Genomic DNA, 22,366 nt, shown 5'->3' with positions numbered 1-22,366 from the left:
TGCAGAATTTGGATTTTTCTAAATAGGTAGTAAGTAACACTGTAGGCTTGGTTATCTTATGCATTGTAACAAACATTGTTATTCAGCTACAGCACTTAAAGCAGCTGAAGTTCTTCAAAATTCCCCACTAACTGCAGCCTAAATTGTATGTGGGTGTTTTAGGATAAAAATAGCTGAAGGTATTGATGGAACACTACTTAAACGTGATTTTATATGGAATACTAGAACAATACATTTTCTAAATGACAGGTGCAGCAATTTTGTGCGCTTATCTGGAAGTAAGTCTTATTAAATGTTGTGGGGCTTACATCTGAGTAGACTGCTATAAGATTCAGTAAACTAGATATTGCCTTTTCAGAAATGATGCTTTATGTGTTGAAATTTTGGGGCAGTATTTGCTAAATTGGGGAGTTGTGGGTAAATTTGACATGAGGAATTACTGCCTACCTTCTACCACCTTATCATAGGTGATTCCTGCTGATTCCTGGGTATTTCTGTAAAGAATGCTGAAATAGGTGGACCTATGTATCAAAGTGTTACTTATTTTCTTAAACAGATGTTCATACTCAGTATTCACACAGATTAGCTAACTGTTAAGAAATTCTGAATGCACACCCCTGCTATGAAAATGTGAAGACATTACTGGACCACAGAAGTTTTTGTAAAATGAAAAAAAGCAGACAACAAAAGACTGAAGTCTGTCCACCTTGATAGTAGAGAATCCCATTTTATTTAACAGTCACTGACTTTTTTCTTTTTCTATCCTCTCCCCACCTAGGGTATTCAAGAAAGAGTTAATCTTTCTGCACCCTTGTTACCTAAAGAAGATCCTATATTGACTTACTTATCAAGACGGTTAGGAAGAAGCATAGACGAGATAGGCCATCGCATTTATGAAGGTCTCATGAAGGTAACCACCTTGTGTGTGTCCCCAAAATGAGTGCATAGAAGCTTTGATGCAACATGAATATGCTTTATATTTAGCAGGCACTTAAATCTTCACATGCCTTCTGTCTGCTAGTTAAGGAAAAACATCCCAATGGATGCTTACTTACCCTAAGTGCTCATCTGATTTTTATGTGGCTTTTCTCCCTGTGAACCAAGACAATCTGTAAAGTCTGCAAATTTCTACCAGTAGCCATTTAAATGAGGACCACTATAGTGCCTTGAATCTTAATTTGCGTAATTTTTAATTTGGGATTTTATGTGTTCTGTTACATTTTATGTGTGATGTACTCTTTGTATAAATTGCAGTGAGTAGCAGCTGATGCAGATACATTTCTACCTATCTGTAGGAAATATATAGCCAACTCATTTTTGTTTGAATCAGTGGGCAGGACTCAGTTAACGAGTTTCATTAGTGGAAGTTTGTACAATGACTTCCACTGGCACAGCAGGACTCCCCCCCCTCCCCCCGAAATTGGCCTTGGGGGGGGAATCCCTAAGCAGTGCACAAGGGGCAGTTGTTGTGTCTCACAAGCTTCTACTGACAGAACAATTGCCACAGCACCATGTTAAATTCCTTCTAGAGTTTTTATTTCATTAGCCCTCCCAGTTTTCATATACCGTGAAGACTAGAAGAAAATGGATTGCATGCAAGTCCCGGTTTCTGGATACAATGCAGCCCCAGAAAATCGTTCGTTAGGCGTTCACATAATGAGCTGGCAATTTCCTCTTTTTCCTATGGGAACATTTCTAATCCAGTCTTTCTCCCCACTTCATCCATGGTTTCTTCCTGAAATGGCTGCAGCCAAACAGCAAAAGGAAAAACTGATTTGTCTGATCTCTCCTGCTCCCTGATTTGTCCAATCTCTTTCCATCCCTCCCCCCTCCCCACATGGCTTCTGCCCGAAAAAGACTGCTACTGACCAGCGGAGCACAAACAAGTAAGGAAGGGGGCAGGCTCTGGCTGTTCATAGCTGAATCAGCCATTCATGTAGCAAGGTTTAGGCATAACTCTTTATGTTCACATAACTGAATTTGGGGATAACAGGCATTCTGATAGTGCGTGTATGTTCAGAATCCTGTTTCAGCCACCAACAGCTTAAAAATTTAGTAACTTTTTTTAAAAAAAGTAAACATTTATTGTGCCTCCTGTTCTTCACAGAATTCTTCTTCTTGGGTATTATATAATATGGCTTCCTTCTACTGGCGAATAAAGAATGAGCCATACCAAGTAGTGGAGTGTGCCATGCGGGCTCTCCATTTTTCTACAAGGTGAGGCAAATGGGTTTTTTTAGCAGCATAATACAGTCTGTTGTATGATTTGAAAATTAAGCAAATTGAGGGTGGCAGTTGCTTCCCCCTTAGGATTGACAGGCCAATGCAGTTATATGATGGAGTTGTAGATGCATATAGATATCTGGAGATTCTGCCATCTCTTGTTTGACTTACACTAGCCTCTTTGGATGGGTGGCTCTTGCTTTGTGCTGTTGGCTTATCTGAACCATATTACAGTGATTGCTAAATAGTGTGCATGTGTATGTTGTCCTGCTTATACAAAGATGTGTGAGAATAACTTAGGCTAGCTTTGGCATGTTCCCTGCTCTGTAACCAAAGTTACTTAGTCATAACTCACTTCAGAATATTATTCTTTATCAGCAAATGATGCTGAAATTATTATTACTATTTATAACTTACCGAACTACAATAGTTAATTCTGGTTTGAGAACCAAATAAGGAAGAAGACTATTTATACATAATTGTGCGTCATCTGATGGAAGTACTGGCTGAATTGTTCTTCATTATATAAAAAAAGCAGCCTTCTCCAAAACCATTGTACTCAGTCAACCCATGCACTTTTAGACTACTGACATTCCTAGCAATAGATAAAAATATAAGACAGCAGGATAGATATATACGCTTTTGGATATAAAAAGACACTTCATATTAGACCAGTAGCTTAGGAAGCTCTGGGCTATTGTTATGTCTGAATTGCATTTTTGCATAGATTCTGGCTAGTAGCTTCTCAGTAGTTCTCACTTTCCTGAATGCAAGTAACCAGAGATCGAACCTGGGGCCAGAGGCTTACCAGTTGCTTAGAAATGCCTTAGGATATCATCTTAATGACCGCTTTGTTTTTTCCCTCTCTTTCAGGCACAATAAAGATGTTGCACTGATAAACCTGGCAAATGTGCTACACAGGGCGCACTTCTCTGCTGATGCAGCCATTGTGGTCCATGCAGCTCTGGATTACAGTGACGTCTTCACCAGCTATTATACTTTAGGAAACATATATGCAGTAAATAATATCTTATTTTTCAGTTATCTAGAAAGATTATACCACATTGATTAGCTCTCTTACAAATTGCATCTTCAGGACAAGAATGTTTTGAATTTGGCTATCTTTGAAGAACAGTTGATCTTTAAACCGACAGATAACATTTATTTGCATTTTTGCTGCTGTTGTTGTTTTGGAGGGCCTCACTAAAGCAGCCATAATGTATTAAACATGATTCTATTTCCAGAGCAGTCACATGCTGAAAGTCGTAATCAATATGAAATTCAGAAGTTATATTAAATGTTCATATTACATTTGAATGCTTCTAACGTGTCTTTTTCCCCCTCAATCCCTTTTTTCAGATGCTTGGGGAATACAACCACTCAGTACTATGTTATGATCATGCTTTACAGGCAAAACCAGGGTTTGAACAAGCAATTAAAAGGAAGCATGCTGTCCTATGTCAGCAAAAGCTTGAGCAGAAACTGGAGGCTCAGCACAGGTAGTGAATATATCCTCAAAATTCACACACAGGCTTGTTCAGAATTACTTTCTTGTTTCCTACTTCCTTAAAATAAAATAGAAAACTGCATAATTTTAAATTTAAGGAAAATTAAAGCACACACTGCAGCATTGAAAATCAGCTGCATGGTAGCAGGCTGTAACTTAACTGTATCGTTTAATAAAACCTAAGATACAAGTATACAGAAAAACCAGCCTTGAAAGTAAGTACTGACATAAGTGTGTAAGCAAAAGCTATTTTAAGCAACTTAAATGTCCTTTTCTTTGGTGTTAAATTTTTCAAGATCACTTCAGCGAACATTAAATGAACTGAAGGAATATCAAAAGCAGCATGACCATTACTTAAGGCAGCAAGAGATCTTAGAAAAGCACAAGCTGATTCAGGAGGAACAGATCCTGAGGAACATTATCCATGAAACACAGATGGCGAAAGAGGCACAACTAGGTATCTGTTGTGTAACAAGATGTTCATTGGGAAATGTAAAAGCTGAAATGAAATTTGTATGTTTGTCCAAGGAATTCTGTTTCAGGTAAAACCAGGGCTTTTGAATAAACTAACTCACTGACTAGAACACTTGCTGACGGCATATTAAAAATGCCAAAAAGTTGCATTTTAGTGTGTTCTGCTCTAACAAACAGACTCTCCTTTTAGCATGTAGCCCCTTGTCTCCACTACAAAAAGCCACTTTTGAATGTCACGGGACCTTCTGGAGTAACATTCTGTTAAACATGAGAGTCTCTGTTTAACAGAGTTTCTGTTTAATTCTGTTAAATTCTCTGTTTAATTCTGTTAAACATTCTGTTAAACCTGAGAGGAAAACCAGCAACCTTCCTTGTTCAAAAGAAATGTGTCACATGCATGGGCCTCTGAATTCTGCCTGTAAATTCAATGTGCTCCAAAGTACTAAAAATGCATGTTTCTTAAGAGCCCTGTAGTCTGGAGCCAAGGTTAGCAAATGCATTTCTTTCTGGCAAAAACTGAAGTGCTGGCCAAGATAGCCAATATGCACAAGCTCTGTGTGGACCAAGATAGTGAGTAATTTATTATCTAAAATGCTCTTCCTCCATGCAGAATCGAGAAACATAATAAAAAAAGGGAAATTAAGAATCATTTGTTTTCGGATGCTTAGCTTGGAAGAGATCTGTTAGGTATATCTTGTTGATCCTAAATGCTGTCAACCATAATTTTGTTAGCTTTTAACTTGAATTTTATGTTTATATACTGCAGGAAACCATCAGATTTGTCGCCTGGGCAACCAGCAGCACAGTTTGCATTGCCAGTGGGACCAACCTGTCCGTTATCACCGTGGTGACATGTTTGAAAATGTTGAATATGTTGAGGTTTGTCTGTAGAGCATTGCTCTCCCTGCTTCATGATCTATAGTGAGGGGTACACATCTTCCTGAGGTGTCTAATAGATGAGGATATTCCTTTTATACCTATTTCTATTTACCCTAGCACAAGATTTTAAAACAAAACTGGGGTGCAGGGAGTTCCAATCAATCCAATATGTAGGTTCCCTTTGGAGCCCCACCTTCCATCTTGGAAGGCATAAACTGCCTGGCTCCTAAACACAACAGACATTATGCATTCATTCCAGGTTGCTGATCACTGTATCTTGTCCTGAGCATCAGACGGAAAAAAGCACCCAGATATTGAAACAAACTTACTTTGTGGCTCCCTGCCTCATCTTTGGATTTTGATCATCAATAACTCCTTCATGGTGTGCTCAGACACTAGATACGTGATGAATGGGTTTCAGGGAAAACAAAACTTTCACACTGTTCATCAAGAGAAGGAAATTGAAAGTATTGTCTGGCAAAATGTGTTTGTTTGTTTTTAATGCTTTGAAGAAAGATTGTGCCTGCTTTAGAACCTGTAGTTCTGAAGTTTGGGGAGGTGATTTGCACTGCTGCTTAAAATTATTAATATCAGGGCTGTTGATTTTCTCAGCATCTCGTGAGGGATGATTTCCCAACATGCTCAGAATTGCACTGCATGCAACCCAATGTAGTTAGTTTTTTGTAAGGAAGTAGTTTTTTTCTTAAAGAAGTCTCCTTGAGGTGTCAATTTCATGCTCCAAACTTTTCTTATGCATTTTCTGTTTCTAGTTTGGCAGTGATTCTTCCATTTCCAGTATGACATCCATGAATTCTGAACTTCATGCCAACCGCAGTGACTTTGGCCATTCCTTGGAGTCTTCCCCTTTGGTCCATTCTGTCTTCTCATTATGGGGCCTGGAATCTGAGGCTTACAGGGTAAGTGGATAGGGTAGCTATGACTTTTCTTTCCTAGGCAAGGCCTCCTAGCCAGTTTCATTGTTTGCTAGTAGTGTTCTGCTAAAGACAAGTACATAACTAACAATATGCATAAAATAAAGCCAATCTATTTTGGGCCTCTTGTTGGCAGTGGTGTCTGTGCACAAGCAGAATGGGCTTCCACTCATCCAATAGGACTTCTCATTCCTCTCCTCCCCCTGCATCCCCAACCCCATTTGCTTCCTCAAGGTGAAGTCCCATTGTGTGAGCGAACGTCCACTCTCAAAACGTTAGCTTCCTCCCAAGGTACCTTCTGGGTCACTCTGGTTTTGTCTCTCCTCCCAACTCTGGTTTTGTCTCTCCATTCACAACTCTGTCTGCCACCAAAACTGCAAAGATGTTATGATAGTAAACCATGGTGAACAGAGTTCAAAACTGCAGGGCAGCCATCTGACTTTTGTCGTGGATTTTGCTTGATAAACTGGGAATCACTGCCCAAAGAAAGTGGAAGCATTTAGAAGTTCTGGTTTCTTGCGTTCTGGCAAGTTTTCTCTAGCAAGTAGAAAATCAGAGAGTCATAACTGGTAAACCCACTTTGTGATACCTTAAGAAATATTTTCTCTGTGATCAGGAGAAGCAGAATATTTTGTGGCCTAAAAGATCAGAGTGTGTAAAAACCTATCCAGCTATCCCCTCCCCAGGAGAACTACCAACTTATTTCCTGCATCCAGAAAGCAGGGGGCAAAGGTGAGTACTGTTAATAAATTAATTCATCTGTCATTTGTATGCAAGTGTAGCCAGAGCACCCCGCAGCAGCAGCAACATAATAATAGTATAATATAAAAATACAGTTATTGAAACATGTAATATGCCTAGCACTGAAAAACCAACAGCAATGAGACTAAAAGATGTTGCATGTGATGTTCAGTTAGAAAACTGGAAAATAGGCTGCAGTCCTTTGCATGCTACCTTTAGAGTAAATCAGAATGAGTTCAGTGGGATTTACTTCAGTGGGATTTTCTTTTTCAGGTTACCTTTAGTGCTGTGGCATAGTAAAGAGTGCCAAACCAAAGGTACTCTTGTCTGACAGTAATGAACATTTGTTCTGCCTCTCTAGTTTATAAAGCAATTTAATTCTACTATGATTGTTGCCTTTCAATTGGTACTCCTGTAGTCTGAATCATATTCTTATACCTGTGTGGTGTTTGTTTAAATTTCTTAGAATCCATTCAATACTTAGCAGTCCAGGGGATGACGATGCAAAAACAGAGGTCTATGAGCCAGATTGTTCTTCCATTTCTGATGCCCATCACAGTGACTCTATGCACTTTTTGATCAAAGAACTAGACAGTCATCTGGATCTGAGGGTAAAGATGCCAGATGATCATGCCAAACAAGTAAGAGATTTTATGATTATATTTGAAGATTGTTAGTATACTTCTGGTCTTCTCTGTCCTATAAATTGTCACTTCCAGACTTGACAACCTCTTGAAAGCAAGAGGTCTTCCCACATAAAATTCAGTTTGGAAATGGCCAAGTCACCACTGAAAGGAAGCCTGTAGCCATTACAACATGTTTGTTTCAATTGACAGTCACCTATCCTCAAAATGTTTGAGGCAACACCCTGATTTTGCATTACGATCAGATTCTGTGAACTTGGCTTATTCGGTTAGTTGACATGATACAGGTGCAAGGAATCATTAATGCACTCCAAATTAGTGGTGCTTTACATTGTGGTATTGCTGGTGGCTAAGAGTGTGAGCTGTGAATTAGGAAATCCATAACTGGCATCTTACCACTGCTGTGAACTTGCTAGGTGGCCTAAGGCAAGCCAGTTTCTCTCAGTCTTAGCACTGAACCACCCCAGCAATATGGGCAAAATTATTACCTCCTTTCCCTCTGTAAGGGACCAGAAGTAGCTGTTGCTAAATCAAGCCAGCTTAGGTTATATTACTGGACTATTTAGACTTGCGGTTTCTGTTTGTTTTCTGTTGGATTTTGACTATGTTGTTTTCTCCAAACTCTCTACCAACAATAAGCCTTCATGCAGATAGCATAAGACTTATCTGGTTTTAGCCAAAGTTCAGGTTGCTTGTTTTCAGTTCTACGATCATCATTGTCTCTAAAAGCATAATACGTTATTTGTTTAATTTATGAGGTTAGCATGGAGTTGTTGATTTTTCCAGTTGAATTGCAAGGATTTTTCCAATCTTTGCAATTTAGCCATAACCATCAAAATAGAAAAGTAGGCTCTCTTGGATTTTCATTTTGTGATAAAACCTGCTGATCCTTTAGATCATTAAATTTGAATTACCAAACGTAAGTTTTCTGCATTAAAGTCTTACATTCGATAGGTTCAAATGTATGGTTTTAAACACTTCTCTGTCTTGCACAGATATTATACTCTCGTGTCAACAATCAATCAGTTACACAGCAGCAAATAGGATCACTCATCTATCATGCCATTGTAAAGGTAATTCCAATGACCGCAATGTGTGCTTTTTATTTTCCTCTTAAAGTATATGGATTTTTTTCCAGAATCCCAAAGGGCCCTCATGTACAGAAGCAAGAATCTCTTTAATTTATTCAGAGTGTTCCACTTAAGTCAACTGTAAATCATTCCACTTCTTTATTTTTGTCAGAAATGTTTGTGATTTTTGTGCATGAAAAGTGCTGATTTGGTCAGATTTTACAGCCTCCATGAGTGATTGACATAGAGTGAAATAAGGACAGACAAAGAATATAATACCACGAGTACCAATGATGACTAGAAATTGAATTTGTTTCAAGCTATTCTTGTTATGATTGAAAACATACAGGGGCCTTTTGTCAAAAAATATATTGATAGCTGTGAAGCCTTGGATTGACAAATACTGAAGGAGATTTACAGGTCAATATTCCTGCTGTACAGTGAAAATGCTTGTATGGCTATACCTATGATTTCAATAAATATAGGAATCTAGGAAATTGTAGGAAAGAAATTCTGCTGCAGTGCTGCTGCCTTCCAAAAGAAAATGTACAGTGCCAGCTCTGGTAAATGTTGGAAATGTAATAGTATATTCTGAATTATAGCATTTTAACTATACAGGAATGCTAGAAGGATAGGGTAGGTATCCCAGAGACTATAGAATTGTGTATTTGCTTTATCTATACAGGCTTCCTAATGGCATATGTTCTATGGACAGCTCACGATATAAAAGAGTAAAATATAACAACAGCAGAATTAAAATAGCAGCATAAAAGCTTTTGAACCCACAGAAAGGAGACATAACTTGTAAGAAAATACATGCATGTAGATACTCATGTTGTAATGTGAATTGTTTGATTCACAGAATACTAGCACTCTTAGTCTATTTAATTACATATTGTATTCTAAGCAAGACCCTCAAGTAGCTTTTCTTTCTGTAATATATATATATTTTCAAAATCCCTGCTGATTCACAGTTCTACTTAACTGATGAGTTATTAAACAGATCTTAGACCTTAGACATGGGCCTTAGAAATGCAGTAACACCTTCCACATTATATAGGGCCATAATCTTGCAAAACTGCAGTTATGCAAACCTGTTCTTTTATCGTTAATGCTGCTTTTGATGCAAGCCATAAATACTGCAGAAAGCACTTGGATAGCTGTGAAATGGGGGCTAACATGCTCCCTGCCCTTGGAGACTCCAGCCATTGAGAATCAAGCCTGCTCTCACCTGCATCAGCACATCCTATGTTCCTTGTTTCACTAGGGTGTGATAGAATATTGGGAAGTGGTTAGGTCAATGTTTTGCTGTGTGCAGCTGATTTGTATATGCATGACCCTCCGGCAGTGATCTCTGCAAACACCTGTAGCTGTAACATCTAGGGCGGCAATGGTAGTCTAACATGGTAAAGCATGGAATGAGATTAATGAGGGTAGCCTTTCTTTTTTGTGGTTAATTTCAGGCAAGGGATCCTTTATGGTTGGTTCTCAATGAGGCTGGCCTTTACTGGCGTGCATTTGGAAATGGCACCTTCGCCTTCACTTGCTTACAAAAGGCCTTTAACTTGACCCCACATGAATTCCAGGATATCCCTTTAGTCAATCTAGCCAACCTTCTAATTCATTATGGTCTTCATCTGGATGCCAGCAAGCTTCTCCGAAAAGCTTTAGCCATCAATGGTTCTGAGGTGAGTCTTCATTTCCCCCCCCCCCTGTTCTGTTCTGTTTGCTTAAGTAGGATTGAAGCAGAAGTACCGTATTTTTCATCCCATAGGACGCACCTAGTTTTTTTGGGGGGAAATAAAGGGAATTTTTCCCCCCTTTATTTCCCCCCCCAAAAAAAACCAGGTCGGGGAACAGCGGTATGGCGTCGCTCCGCCTCCCCACTGTCCCCCGAGCTTGTCCCCCCGCTGTCCCCCAAGCGCGCTTCTCCCCAGCACCAGCCTCCAAACCAGGTCGAGGAACAGCGGGATGGCGGCGCTGCGCCTTCCCGCTGTCCCCCGAGTTTGTGGGGCTGGCCGATGTCTGCCCGAAGCGCAGGGCGCTCTGCTTCAGCGCGCCCCGCACTCCGTGCAGCAGGCTGCTATCCGCAGCCTAGGGAGCTCTGCAGGAACTCCCGCAGGGCTCCCCAGGCTGCGGATGTCTGCCCGGCATGCGGGGCGCTCTGCTTCAGGGCACCCGCGCGCCGGACAGCAGGCTGCTATCCGCAACCTAGGGAGCCCTGTGGGAAATCCCGCGGGCTCCCCAGGCTTGCTGATAGCTTCCTGGAGCCTGGAGAGCAAGAGGGGTTGGTAAACACCGACCCCTCTCGCTCTCCAAGCTTCAGCAAAAGCCTGTATTCGCCCCATAGGACGCACACAGATTTCCCCTTCATTTTTGGAGGGGGAAAAGTGCGTCCTATAGGGCGAAAAATACGGTATTTCTTTCATACCCCATCTCCGTGTCCAGAAGTGAGTTAGTGGAAGTGGTTTGTTACATTTGAATCTTGGGAAGTGGCTTGAATGTATTGATGTAAAAATATAATTACTCAAAGGTGCCCAGCACATGTTTGCTAACTTCACACAAATTAATTCTTTAAAACCTGTCTTCATTTTGTTAGCTGTTAGTTGACATGGTTGCCCATCGCTCCTAACCAGTCAGAAATATTTATACAAGAGTTTCAGAACACTTCAGTAATGTTCACAAACCATTGAGTGGAAGGAAGCTCACAGAAGTGGGGTTTGGTCCCACCCAACCCCCTGTGCCCCTTCCAAAGCAAATCTAGAGGATCAGAGGACCTCTTGAACAATTGGGAGAAGTGGGAATCTTGAATCCACCCCTTACTGTTCGGAGGATCCCCATACCACCTAGAGAAGCTTTTGTAGGAACAGTGGGAACTGTTGCAGGGCATGCAAAGGACCCCTTGAATGAGTTTCCTTCTACTTTAGCTACTTAAGAGCCAAACCAATAAATTTATATTGTATCTTATAGGCTTGAATACTGTATTATCAGTCTTAATGTAAAAAGATACTGATATCGTAAAGGGCGGCTTTAAGTACATATGCGCGCATACACACACATATTTGAAACAGAACTCCCAAGATGTGAGCATGCTTGTTGTAAATTTCCAGTTCCTTTGACAACTGAACTGAAATCTGGGTTTTGCCTATGCCTGTGCTGATTGAAGTTTGCCTTTCGCCTTTTTAGCCTCTGACCTTCTTGAGCTTAGGAAATGCCTGCTTGGCTCTGAAGAACGTCAGTGGGGCATTGCAGGCTTTCAGGCATGCCCTGGATATTGCGACAAAGTGTCTGGAGTGTGAGAGGAGCCTGAAGCTGATCCGCTGTTTGCAGTTCTATCCATTTCTGTACAACATCACCTCTTCTGCCTGCAGTGGTAAGCAGCTGCTGAAAAAGTCCCCAAATTAGTAATTTTATCCCTTCAACACTACCTGCAGAAATTGGACTACTTTTCTTTCTCTCCCTCATTGATAATCTCTTTTTCATCTGCGCTCTCTCTCTCTCTCTGTCCAATTAAAAAAGGGAACAGTGTTTTTTCCCCAGTTAGATCTAATTGAGAGTAATTTTTGGAAAGCTGTCTTCCCAGAATTCCCTACCTGATTCTCCTTACAAATTGGGTGCAGTGTTTACTAATTAGAGAATGCTAGGATAGTTTCAAGCCATTCAAGAGCATTGCTCTGCTGTAGGGTTGCTGAAATAGTCCCATGTTTACACCTCATCTGTTTTCTTAGCAAATACCAGGAACCAGGGAAACAGGGAGAGAATGGCCCTAAGCATGGAATAACATATAACTTTAAACCCATCTGCACCACTATATAAAAGCAGGCTCCCTGTTCTTCAGAACCTGCTGTAAATATTTGAAGAGATTTAGCTTCCTGTTCAAGTAAAGCTGCGAAAAGATTAAACAAATTCTGTCTTCACCTACAGCTGCTAAATCTCCAGTGCATTTTTGCTCCTTAATAGCACTTAAATTTTATTTGAATATATGATTGGAACTGAACTAGTATAATCCCTATCCAGTTATCCATATGAGCTAACACATTAGGATTATTTAAGCCAGTGGTTCCCAACCTTTTTGATATGGCAACCTGTAAGTCCAAATTTACTTAGAATGGTGACCCATTATTTTATTGTCACATGAATTTTGTTTACCCATCCTTTTACTGCCACATGAATTTTGGACTTTGGTCTTCAGCAGCTGTCTGTTTTGTGCATTTCAATTGCAAGTCTGCCTACTTTTAAACCATCACTTGAGGCATCGAAGCAAAATTCAACCATACCCCTATTAATGTGGAGTTTAATTTATTGAAATATTTATAGTACTTACTAAATTATTACTGGTTTGTTGTGAGAATGTAAGAACACCAACCATCAAATTGCAGGGTATTGCCTCATAAGCTGTAAAACTTTATTCTAAAAACATAGTTACACAATCAGTGTTAGATATAATGAACTAAGAGCATCTTAAAGTTTTATTTATAATAAGCCCATTTTGACAAGTATCAGTGGGATGGCTTGAGCTTGCATTTTATTACCAAGTTGGTGAATGGAGGCTTTGATGGTTGTCAGACATAGTCTCACATCAGTTAATACACAGGATGCAGGTATTTCTTATTTCAACTAAGCACATTTCAAATCACCCTTGGCTCAACTATTTACTCATCCTCTAATTTGCGGGTGTTTACAAGCACCTTGTGGCAAGTTATCACCAGATCTGCTGCAAGCCGCCAGAGAGATGTTTACTAGCATTACAATGTGAAACTTGACCCTTTCTGGCATTTGGTTACAAGTATCAACACAGCATTATAATATGCCAAAAAAAACCAAAATGTTACCTGAGGTATTATACCAGTTAAGGATTAAAAGCAATAATCCTTTTGGGTTTATTTATACAACCGATGACACATTTGCACAAGCATCACAACCCACAGGTCGAGAAACGCTGATTTAAGGGATGGAGTTGCATGGCATTCCCCTACTTAAGTACCTTCTCTGTGCCAAAAGTTTTTTCCCCCATGTTTCATAAAGAGATACAAGGGATTAGAAACAGGATTGCATATGTGCATCCAGGTTCTTAGCATAAGTGCAGAACCTAGAGTCAGACTTCTCAGAATCTCAACTTTCAGAAAGGAAGTTTTTCGTTTCAGTTGAAGGGAGAAGTTTAAAGCTATGCTTTTGTACAAGGCTTAAACCACTGTGGTGCTGAGCAAGACTTCTTGAAGTCTGAGCCGGTAGTGAGGGGGGTCAGCAGAGTTTCCTGTAGTGTACAAGTGCTTTTTTACCTTCTCTCTGGTTAGTGGCTATTAAGACTGTTGACTTCCACTTCATTGTCCTCCCAACGCCCAACCTCCATTCTTCTCTTCTCTTTTTGTCATACCTGACATTGTCAAAACATTTCCAAATTCTTAGGGTGCAAATAGAACCCAAAGATACAGGAAATGTTTGTGAGCTTCCGGAACCAAGTGAATAATCTTTCCTTTACATTCAGTGCTGGTTACAGATTTTCACTACTGACTGTTATTCAACCCTTGGTTATACCAAGTATTAAAAATCATGCATATATGCACTTCAGAGTAGTTTAGGATTGCTAAATTCAAGGCCATCTACTGGGAAAGCGCAGAATCAGAACACTGACTAAAAACTCTGCCTTTGTAACTTGAGATTCTCATGACTGCTACAATATGCAAATTTTTCATGTTTGTCTATCTTTTGAAGTAAAATCCCAATCTTCTGTTACATTTTCAACAAGTATGGCAACAAAACTATGCACAGAGTATGGGTTTTATTGAAATACGGGTTGTAAGGACTGCATCATTCTGATATGTTAGTTCTTTTGGTTGCATGACTGTTTGTGGGAAGGAAGTAAAAAGCTTTCTTCTCTCTGTTCATAAGAATGATGGTCACAATGTGGTTGTTCCCAATTTGGCACTAATCTGGGTTTATAAGGATTATATTTCTTCCCTCTGTTCATAACTATTAATAACTCTCAGAAAAATAAATAAATCAAGATCTACCAGTGGGAAAGTGGACAAAACATGGATTCAATATTGGAAGCTTCCATATTTACATTGTTCTCTCTCTCTTGCTCTTCATGTGCTGTGTTCCTTTCTTTTATAGACTACAAAGGTGGGCAACACTTCAGGTCATCTTGTCTATCCCCTGCTAATGTGAGAACATTAGACATTTGAACATGAGAAATGGTGTGGACATTTCTTTTGTTGTTATTTTTAGAATGTGAAATAAACATTCTAATGACTCCAGCTTCTGACACTTGATTTTTTATTTTTTTATTTTATTGCGGGATTGAAAAAAAAGGGAAAGTGAAAAGAAGAAACCAGGAATTTGCCAGGATGTCTGATGATCATTGTTCTGTGTTCTCTCTCTCTCTCCCCCCCCCCCTTTAATGGGCTCAAAAAGAAAAGAAAAAACCTCCTTGTAGGAATCAAACCTGTGAAAAATATTTGAGCATATCTAAAGCACAGGGACACCCAGAACATGACCGAGTGCATCTAGCTTCTTATTGTGGATGCCATCCTTCCCATGCCTGGTGCCCCCCAGATGGGCTACAACTCCTGTTGGTCCCAGCCTGCGTGAACATGGGGCAGGGATGATGGTGGATGACGTTCAAAACATCTGGAGGGCACCGGTTGGGGAATGCCAGTCTACCTTGACTGGCAATAGCTCTCCAGGGATTGAACCAGGGATCTTTCCCAGTCCTATCTAGAAATCCCAGGAATTGAAACTGGCATATACAACATGTAATGCATATGCTCCACCACTGATACACAAAAAGTAGATAGTGCAGCATTGGTGTAGTGAAGTTTTGTGCCACGTAATCAAATAAATAAAACCTACATGTAGGGTTTGCTTGCATTCCACACGTTACTGGTGCTAACTCCTATTTAATGGAAAGCCATTACTTTGTGGAACACAAGTCCGGTAATCTTGAACGCATCCAGATTAAGGTTCAGTATTAATAAACAACTAAATACCCAGGGTAGTTGAGTATCACCACTATGGTACTTGTTGCTGCGCCAGTTAGATATGGGGTGGGAGTTAATCACATTGATGAATTACCATCTCTCTGAGCAGAACTCTTTAGCATACTACTAATTGAACTGACCATGGGATGGCATGTTGTACAGGCATACCTTGCTTTATTGCGCTTGGCAGATGATTGCTTCTTACAAAGACACAGTGTAGCTGCAAGCATTCTGGCTGCTTCCAGGGGAAGGGAGCCTCACCCTGCCCCTGCCATCCATCTTCTGGCCACAGAAGTAGAACTGGCTAGGGTCTGGAGCTGGAGCTAGGTTTCCCCCCACGCCTGCAGCTGCGGGGTGTGTGGCTTAATAGACTACAGTATCATGTAAACATAACTTGTATATGCACCAAGAAACAAAATAAAAAGTGTGACTTGCTTTATTGCGGTGGTCTGGAACCAAACTTGCAATATCTCCACGGTATGCCTGTACACTCCCATTACTTTTGGTTTCTTACTATAAAGGTGGAAGAATGAAAGGGCTTCAGTAGCAATAGATCCTACTTCTCCCTTGACATGCTGGTTTAGCAGTGTGATAACGAGTGATTTTTATCTGAGGTAAATAAATAAATTTATTTCACAAATAACATAAGAATAGCAATTAGGCACAGGCCGTGCTTTGCCCCTTAGACACTACCTGTCCCAGGTACAGAATTACACGGCAAAAATTAATGGTCACCAGATCTGCTCCAAATATGTCATAATAAAAATAGTTTTCACCAGGGTTAAAAATCCTGTGTGTGTGTGTATCAGGCCTAATAATGCAATCATATACATACAGTATTTACTTACAAGTAACTCCATGTTCAGTGGGACGTACTCCCTTGTAAGTGGATTTAGGATATATCCTAGGTGTTCCAGTGTTTGCCACCTTTTCCTTTTCACTTAAGTGTTTTGCAGAAAGGTTGTTAAAAGTTTATCATGCAATTATGCACATGCTTATTCAAAAATAAGTTCTGTTCCCAGTAAAGCAAGTGTAGAGTTAGAGCCTTAAATTTGCTTGAGCTAGACAATTCTCATGCCCTCCAGGTGTTTTGGACAACAGCCGCCATGGCCAAATAATGGTCAGGGTTCATAGAAGTGTCCTCCAAAACATCTAGAGGACAACAGGCTGGAGAAAAGTTTGGTAGGCCAAAATAAATGTTCAACCACAGTAACTGTTTCTGACTTCCAGTCCTTGATGTACCTACTTTCCTTTATTAACATGAATATCAAGTGCTATTATTTGGGCGATTACCCTGGATGGTCCCAGACGGCCTTTCAAAAATTAACTTTGGTGATATGCTCACGCCTCCCTCTTTCATCTGCCACGATGGTGGCTTCCTCTACATTCTTTAGGACAGCTTTCTCCAACTTGGTCACCTCCAGTTGTTTTGGATTACAGCTCCCATCAGCCCCAGCCAGCATTGCTAACGGTCAGGAATGGAGGAAGTTGAAGTCCAAAACATCTGGAAGGAACCAGGTTGAAGAAGGTTGGCTTGGACTTTCTGTATATGCGCCCATACATGGTGATTCTCATTCTGTAGCATTTTAGTTCTGGTTTTTCTTAGCTTTTTTTCTTATTATGAAGCTCCTGTTCATTCCCTATCCTATATACATTTTCTCATTTCATCTGAATATTCCCACGCTACATACGTGTTTCTTTAAGCAGCATCTATACTGTGCTTTCTGAAAATGCTGTTTTCTGATGCCCTCTTGTGGCATAAGGTATCACATTTCCATTTAGCAGAATGTATTTCTTCTATGAGCTTTTTGGAATAAGCTCCTTAGGTAGTTTCCTTTTGGTGTTGTTTTCTCCAGAGCTATACTGGGAGAATTTATACGGTATTAACCAGCTTTTAGAATGGGGCAGACTAGCATCTTACATGGGAGGAAGCTATTTTTAGACTAGTATCTTATCAATTTTACATCACCCACACCACACATGAGACTTTGAAGAACCTTCAAACATTCTTTTAGAAAAGTAAGATTTCCCAAAATTCTGGTGAGAAATTGTAATTTATAATCCTGTTTTTTCCAGTTTGAACAAGAAGAACAGAATCATATTATTTGGGTAGATGCTAGTGAGCTACACTTAGCAATACAATAATGTCTTAAAAAATTAGGTGCTGGCTCCCAAACGCCACAAACCCAGAAGTGAGTGTTCTGGTTTGCAAACGTTCTTTGGAACCCGAACATCCGACGGGGCTTCCAAACGGCTGCAGGAGCTTTCTGCAGCCAATTGGAAGCCACACCTTGGTTTCCAAATGTTTTGGAAGTCGAACGGACTTCCAGAACGGATTCTATTCAACTTCCGAGGTACCACTGTATATAGAGTAAGGGTTCTCTCAGAATAAATGTTCTGTTACTCAGAAAAATGTAAGAATCTATACCTTACTAGATATTATTTAAAGCTTGTATCAGGTGCAGTACACAGTATAATAACATAAGTATAATAACATCATAAATAGTAAACCTTTTCTTTAAGGGAAAATGGTGAAAGGACAAGATAATAGGTAGAAGCCAAGTGGTGGAATCCCTAAAAGCATCTTCATGAGAGAGTTTTCAGTTGCTTTCTTAGAGTAAGAAGGTAGGAAAAACACAACTAGCATGTGGAAGCTATCTGCTATCATAGGCATTCTTTTGGGAAACAATCTGATCACCTACCAAATTGTGTTTCTGGGATTCCCATGCAGCAGGTGCTATCCAGCCACAGTCAGCCACAAGGGAACTTGCCACGAGCGGGACTCTTGTTAGAAATATATAACGAACCCAAATCTGACAAAACAAAAGTGGTGGTTGCTACATTATGCACATTTAGGAATAAGTTCCAGTGAATTTCGTGAAACTTTGGAGTGTATTTTGCTTTTGTACATCAAATTTGCTATTAAAGTTTCTCTCTGAGCCACTATGAAATGTGGGCCTCCTGGCCACGTAGATGAATTTGAAGATACAAGAAGTGCTGCTGAATCACAAAAAAGGCAAGTAGAAAGAAGATCAAATTTACTTTGCTTTCAGCTCATCAGTTTATTTAGCAATACTTTTCAAGATTTGAAGTTTTACACTTCTAGGTGTGACAATCCTAAAATAATGCTGCAGGCCAGATTGATTACATTTAGGAAAATGAGAGGCATTAGTGGCAGTCTTCCATCACATGAGACATTCCTAGAGGCGGGTCTGTATTGCTGAACAGGTTGCCCCCTGCCTTAACACCAGGAGATCCATTAATGCAGCTTCCAAGAAGTTGTCTTTTTCTCTCTTAGATGAGTTTTTCTGGTCCTGTGGCCATGGCTCAGGAACATTTTCAGGTGTGCTGCTTGGGTGTTTTAAGAGAAATAGTACTGAGCAGATATTTTACCCTAAAAACAAGGAATGTTGGGTTGGACTCTGGCCAAGTCATGGTTTACAGCCATTGAAATCAATGTTAATGTATCTACTATCATTCTGGCTTGCTCTAAACAGCAGTGGATAGATAGAATTGGTTTACATAAATATAGAGCCATAGACCCCCACCTCATTTTATTGCGCTTTGCCTTATTGGGGTTCACAAATATTGCTCTTTATGAGATTGCGGGTGCAGTTGCAAGCAGCCTGGCTGCTTCCAGGGGAAGGAAGGCCCCCCCCCCATTGCTGCCCCTCTTCTGGCCACAGAAGTAGAGCTGGCTACTGGTTTTCCCATCCTGCCCCTGCAGCCAGGGGGCCTGGCTTAATAGGGTAAACATAACTTTAATATACACCGGGAAACAAAAAATATTGTGTTACTTGTTTTATTGCGATAGTCGCTTTCTTGCAGTGTTCTGCAATATCTCCAAGGTATGTCTGTATTTAGGAAGATAATGGCTGAAGATGGGGGGTTCTCCATACAAGAAAGGTTGTGGACATAGATAATATTTTATTCTGGAAAGAGAAAAAACAGAAATGCATACGAGAAACTGTAATACAAAAACCAAAGAAGTTTTCCGAGAACGTGCCATCGCCATTCTAACGGTCTGTGCGTTTCACCCTCCCCTGTCTTCTAAAGGACGTCAAGTTATATTTGAGGCACTAATTGAAATTCAGGCCACACCACTGCTTAGCCTGCTGCTCTATATGTAGCATCAGAGTACCCTGAGAGGCATTGCAAATAGCATTTCCTAGTCTTTCTTATCTGCTGACGATGTTGGAGAGTTAAATTTAGAAACCATCTTCCATGTTGGGCCTCATTCCCAGACAGGGCTGAGAACACGCTGTGGTCTCTATCCACGTCACAGGGAGAAAAATCCTGTTGTAACCATTGACGAGGGAGGACAAGGGCTAGGGTATGGTGGCTTTTACGATAGCTGCTGCCCCATTATTCATAGATCAATTGTGCATTTTTAAAGGGGCTGTGGGGTTGTCAGCCATCCCACTGAATTCTCTGGGGAGGTGGGTTTGTGTACGTGTGTCCCTTTTGTGCCACGTTGTGTTCAAATTTAGCAGACAGACGTTCGCCCTGTTTTTTTTCTTTTCATGATTTATTTAGTGATGGTTTATATTTCATAAGGGTAATTTTTAGCACTATCGTTGCTGGGAACAGAGCCCATTATGCAATTGGTCAGACATTGGGCTATGTGCCTTGCTGGTGCTGGTGCTGCTGCTGCTTTTCTAATGCAAAAAAGAAATGTCACAACTGTAACATTTAAAAGTAATTAAGTTATATTGGAGTAATAAATGTTTTGTTACCGTTTGTCCTATATGTTGATAGGCTCAACCTGTTTCTATATTTACATACAATGTTAGGGTGAGAACACCCTAGTTAAAAGCAAATGTGCACTGGTTTGTTATATAACTAGTTTATTATCAATATAGATGAGGACATCCGCTTGCTGAAATGTATATTGATAATGAACTACATATTACAGCATCAACTAAATTAGTTTTGTTCGTATAATAATATATTGGATCAAAGTATGTGGTATCAATCAAACTTCCATTCATTCCATTATTGCATTCACAGTAGTGTAGCCAAAGAGCCATGGTCAAGTAAATTAGTATGATTCTGCTTCCAGGATTTAAGTTACTGATGTCTTGTTTGGGATTGAATGGGGGAGTGGAAGAAAAGTACACAAGGACTAGAAATACCAACAGGATGGGGAATGGCTAGATTCTGAGCTCCCCTATGGGTAGCTTTAACAGAAGGGCAGGACTACTCAACTATCAGTCACCAGGTGTCATCATGACATCAGGTGATCTATTTTCCCATTGTAGCATGGCATGAATTAGGACCCCTGCCAGGCCTAATTGGAGTCACAAGCTAGAGATCCCCTATCGCAGGAATAGCAGAACAGTAGGGGGACTGGTGCATATTACCACCATGAGAGATGGACAGGGAGCTGTGGAGGGCGCTGGGTTCCTACTCCATGGACATTTGACATCCTGATTAGGACTCTTCTTTTTGAGCTTCCATAAAGTCGCAGGAGGATATACTTTGGTTGAACATTAAGAGAAACTTCTTCATGGTTAAAATAGTTTGACACTTATACATGCGAGGGGGAGCTCCTTCTCTGGGAGATCTTCAAGTAGACACTAGACAGCAGTTTCTTAAGTTGGTATTGGAAAAAATGTGAATAAGAGGATGCATGATAGAGGTATATAAAATTATGCTGTGTGTTGAAAAAGTGGATAGAAATAAGTTTCTCCCCCTCTCTCATTACACTAGAACTGAGGGACATCCAATGTAGTTGAATTCAGGACAGATGAAAGAAAGCACTCCTTCCACATACTGTATAGTTATAAACTATGGAATTTGCTTCCACCGGTGGTAGTGGTGGCCATCAACTCGGGTGGTTTTAAAAGAGGATTGGACAAATGTCTGGAGGATGACACTATCAAAGGCTATGTTCTACCACCACTGTCAACAGGCCATATGCCTCTGAATGCTAGTTTTCTCTAGAATGTGCTTGCCCAGATCCTTCAACCTTTTTTCACCAAAGAACATGTCTAGCATCCTTACTGCTTTACTATCTATGTTGCTTTCTTTGTCATTTCTGGGGTTACTTTATAATGTTAAATTAAAACGTATTATATAAATTGAAGCCTTACCATTGTTGAGAGGAAACCACCTACAACTTGGACATATCAATTATAGCTAATCAAAATTGCAGTTGCCCTGATTTCAACAATATTATGATGTACATTGGCGCCTGTTCAGCTGATGATCTTCTAATAGAGAAGTAAGGAACCAAATGCCTCCATGCCCTTCTCAAGTGCTTTTGCTTGCCTGGAATGTGCCCTTGAACTGTGACAGGGCTTCTTGCTTGGCTGGATGGACAATACAGAGTTGGAGACGTGTAGAAACTCTGACTTTTGTTGGGCTGGATTGTAGACTTCGTGCAGAAGTCAGAGTTGCTCCTATTGGCCCACCCATTTTTGCCCGTGGCCCTGCCCACCCTGCAAGGTGCCTATGAAGGGAGCACAGCTATCAGGCTGCAAAGGGTTCCCCACTTCTGTTCAACTAGAAGTCCTCCAAAGCGGTGCCATTTTCTATTATTTCCCCCACTTGATGCAGTTAGTTTAGTACACACTGGCAAGTGGTGTCAAGACTTCCAGCATCTGAGATCTTTCCGTGTTAGACGTTAGATCAAAAAGTGGCTCTTTGAGCGCTGCTACTGGTTTTCAATATTCCAACTGCTTTTTCTGTAAAAGTAAAACTGCTTTACTTCTGTAAAGTAAAGTAGGTTCCTTAGCTTTCTTAGTACAGTCATACCTTGGGTTACAGCTGCTTCAGGTTGCGTTTTTTTGGGTTATGGACCACCGAAACCCGGAAGTGCCGGGACGGGTTACTTCCGGGTTTCGGTGGTTGCGTATGCGCAGAAGCGCTAAATCACATTTTGCACATGCGCAGAAGCACCGAATCACAACCA

At 40.4% G+C, this 22,366-nt stretch overlaps 1 protein-coding gene across 3 annotated transcripts in view; it reads left to right on the top strand.

Moving 5' to 3' along the window:
• TTC17 (tetratricopeptide repeat domain 17) overlaps positions 1-22,366 on the top strand; it is a 57,154-nt gene that overhangs the window by 12,826 nt on the left and 21,962 nt on the right. For all 3 annotated transcript variants that reach the window (XM_081163729.1, XM_081163731.1, XM_081163730.1), the window contains exons 5-16: positions 779-910; positions 2,108-2,217; positions 3,097-3,241; positions 3,583-3,722; positions 4,027-4,187; positions 4,971-5,083; positions 5,854-6,000; positions 6,632-6,747; positions 7,223-7,397; positions 8,396-8,473; positions 9,934-10,158; positions 11,657-11,843. In XM_081163729.1, the coding sequence (XP_081019855.1) occupies positions 779-910; positions 2,108-2,217; positions 3,097-3,241; positions 3,583-3,722; positions 4,027-4,187; positions 4,971-5,083; positions 5,854-6,000; positions 6,632-6,747; positions 7,223-7,397; positions 8,396-8,473; positions 9,934-10,158; positions 11,657-11,843 (1,729 nt within the window). The remainder of the gene's footprint in view (positions 1-778; positions 911-2,107; positions 2,218-3,096; positions 3,242-3,582; positions 3,723-4,026; positions 4,188-4,970; positions 5,084-5,853; positions 6,001-6,631; positions 6,748-7,222; positions 7,398-8,395; positions 8,474-9,933; positions 10,159-11,656; positions 11,844-22,366) is intronic.

Source organism: Podarcis bocagei (genome assembly GCF_964188305.1).
Source record: "Podarcis bocagei genome assembly, chromosome: 1".
Lineage (NCBI taxonomy): Eukaryota > Metazoa > Chordata > Lepidosauria > Squamata > Lacertidae > Podarcis > Podarcis bocagei.
Note: the sequence above shows the minus strand (reverse complement) of the source record. Positions and strands in the feature narration are given on the sequence as shown.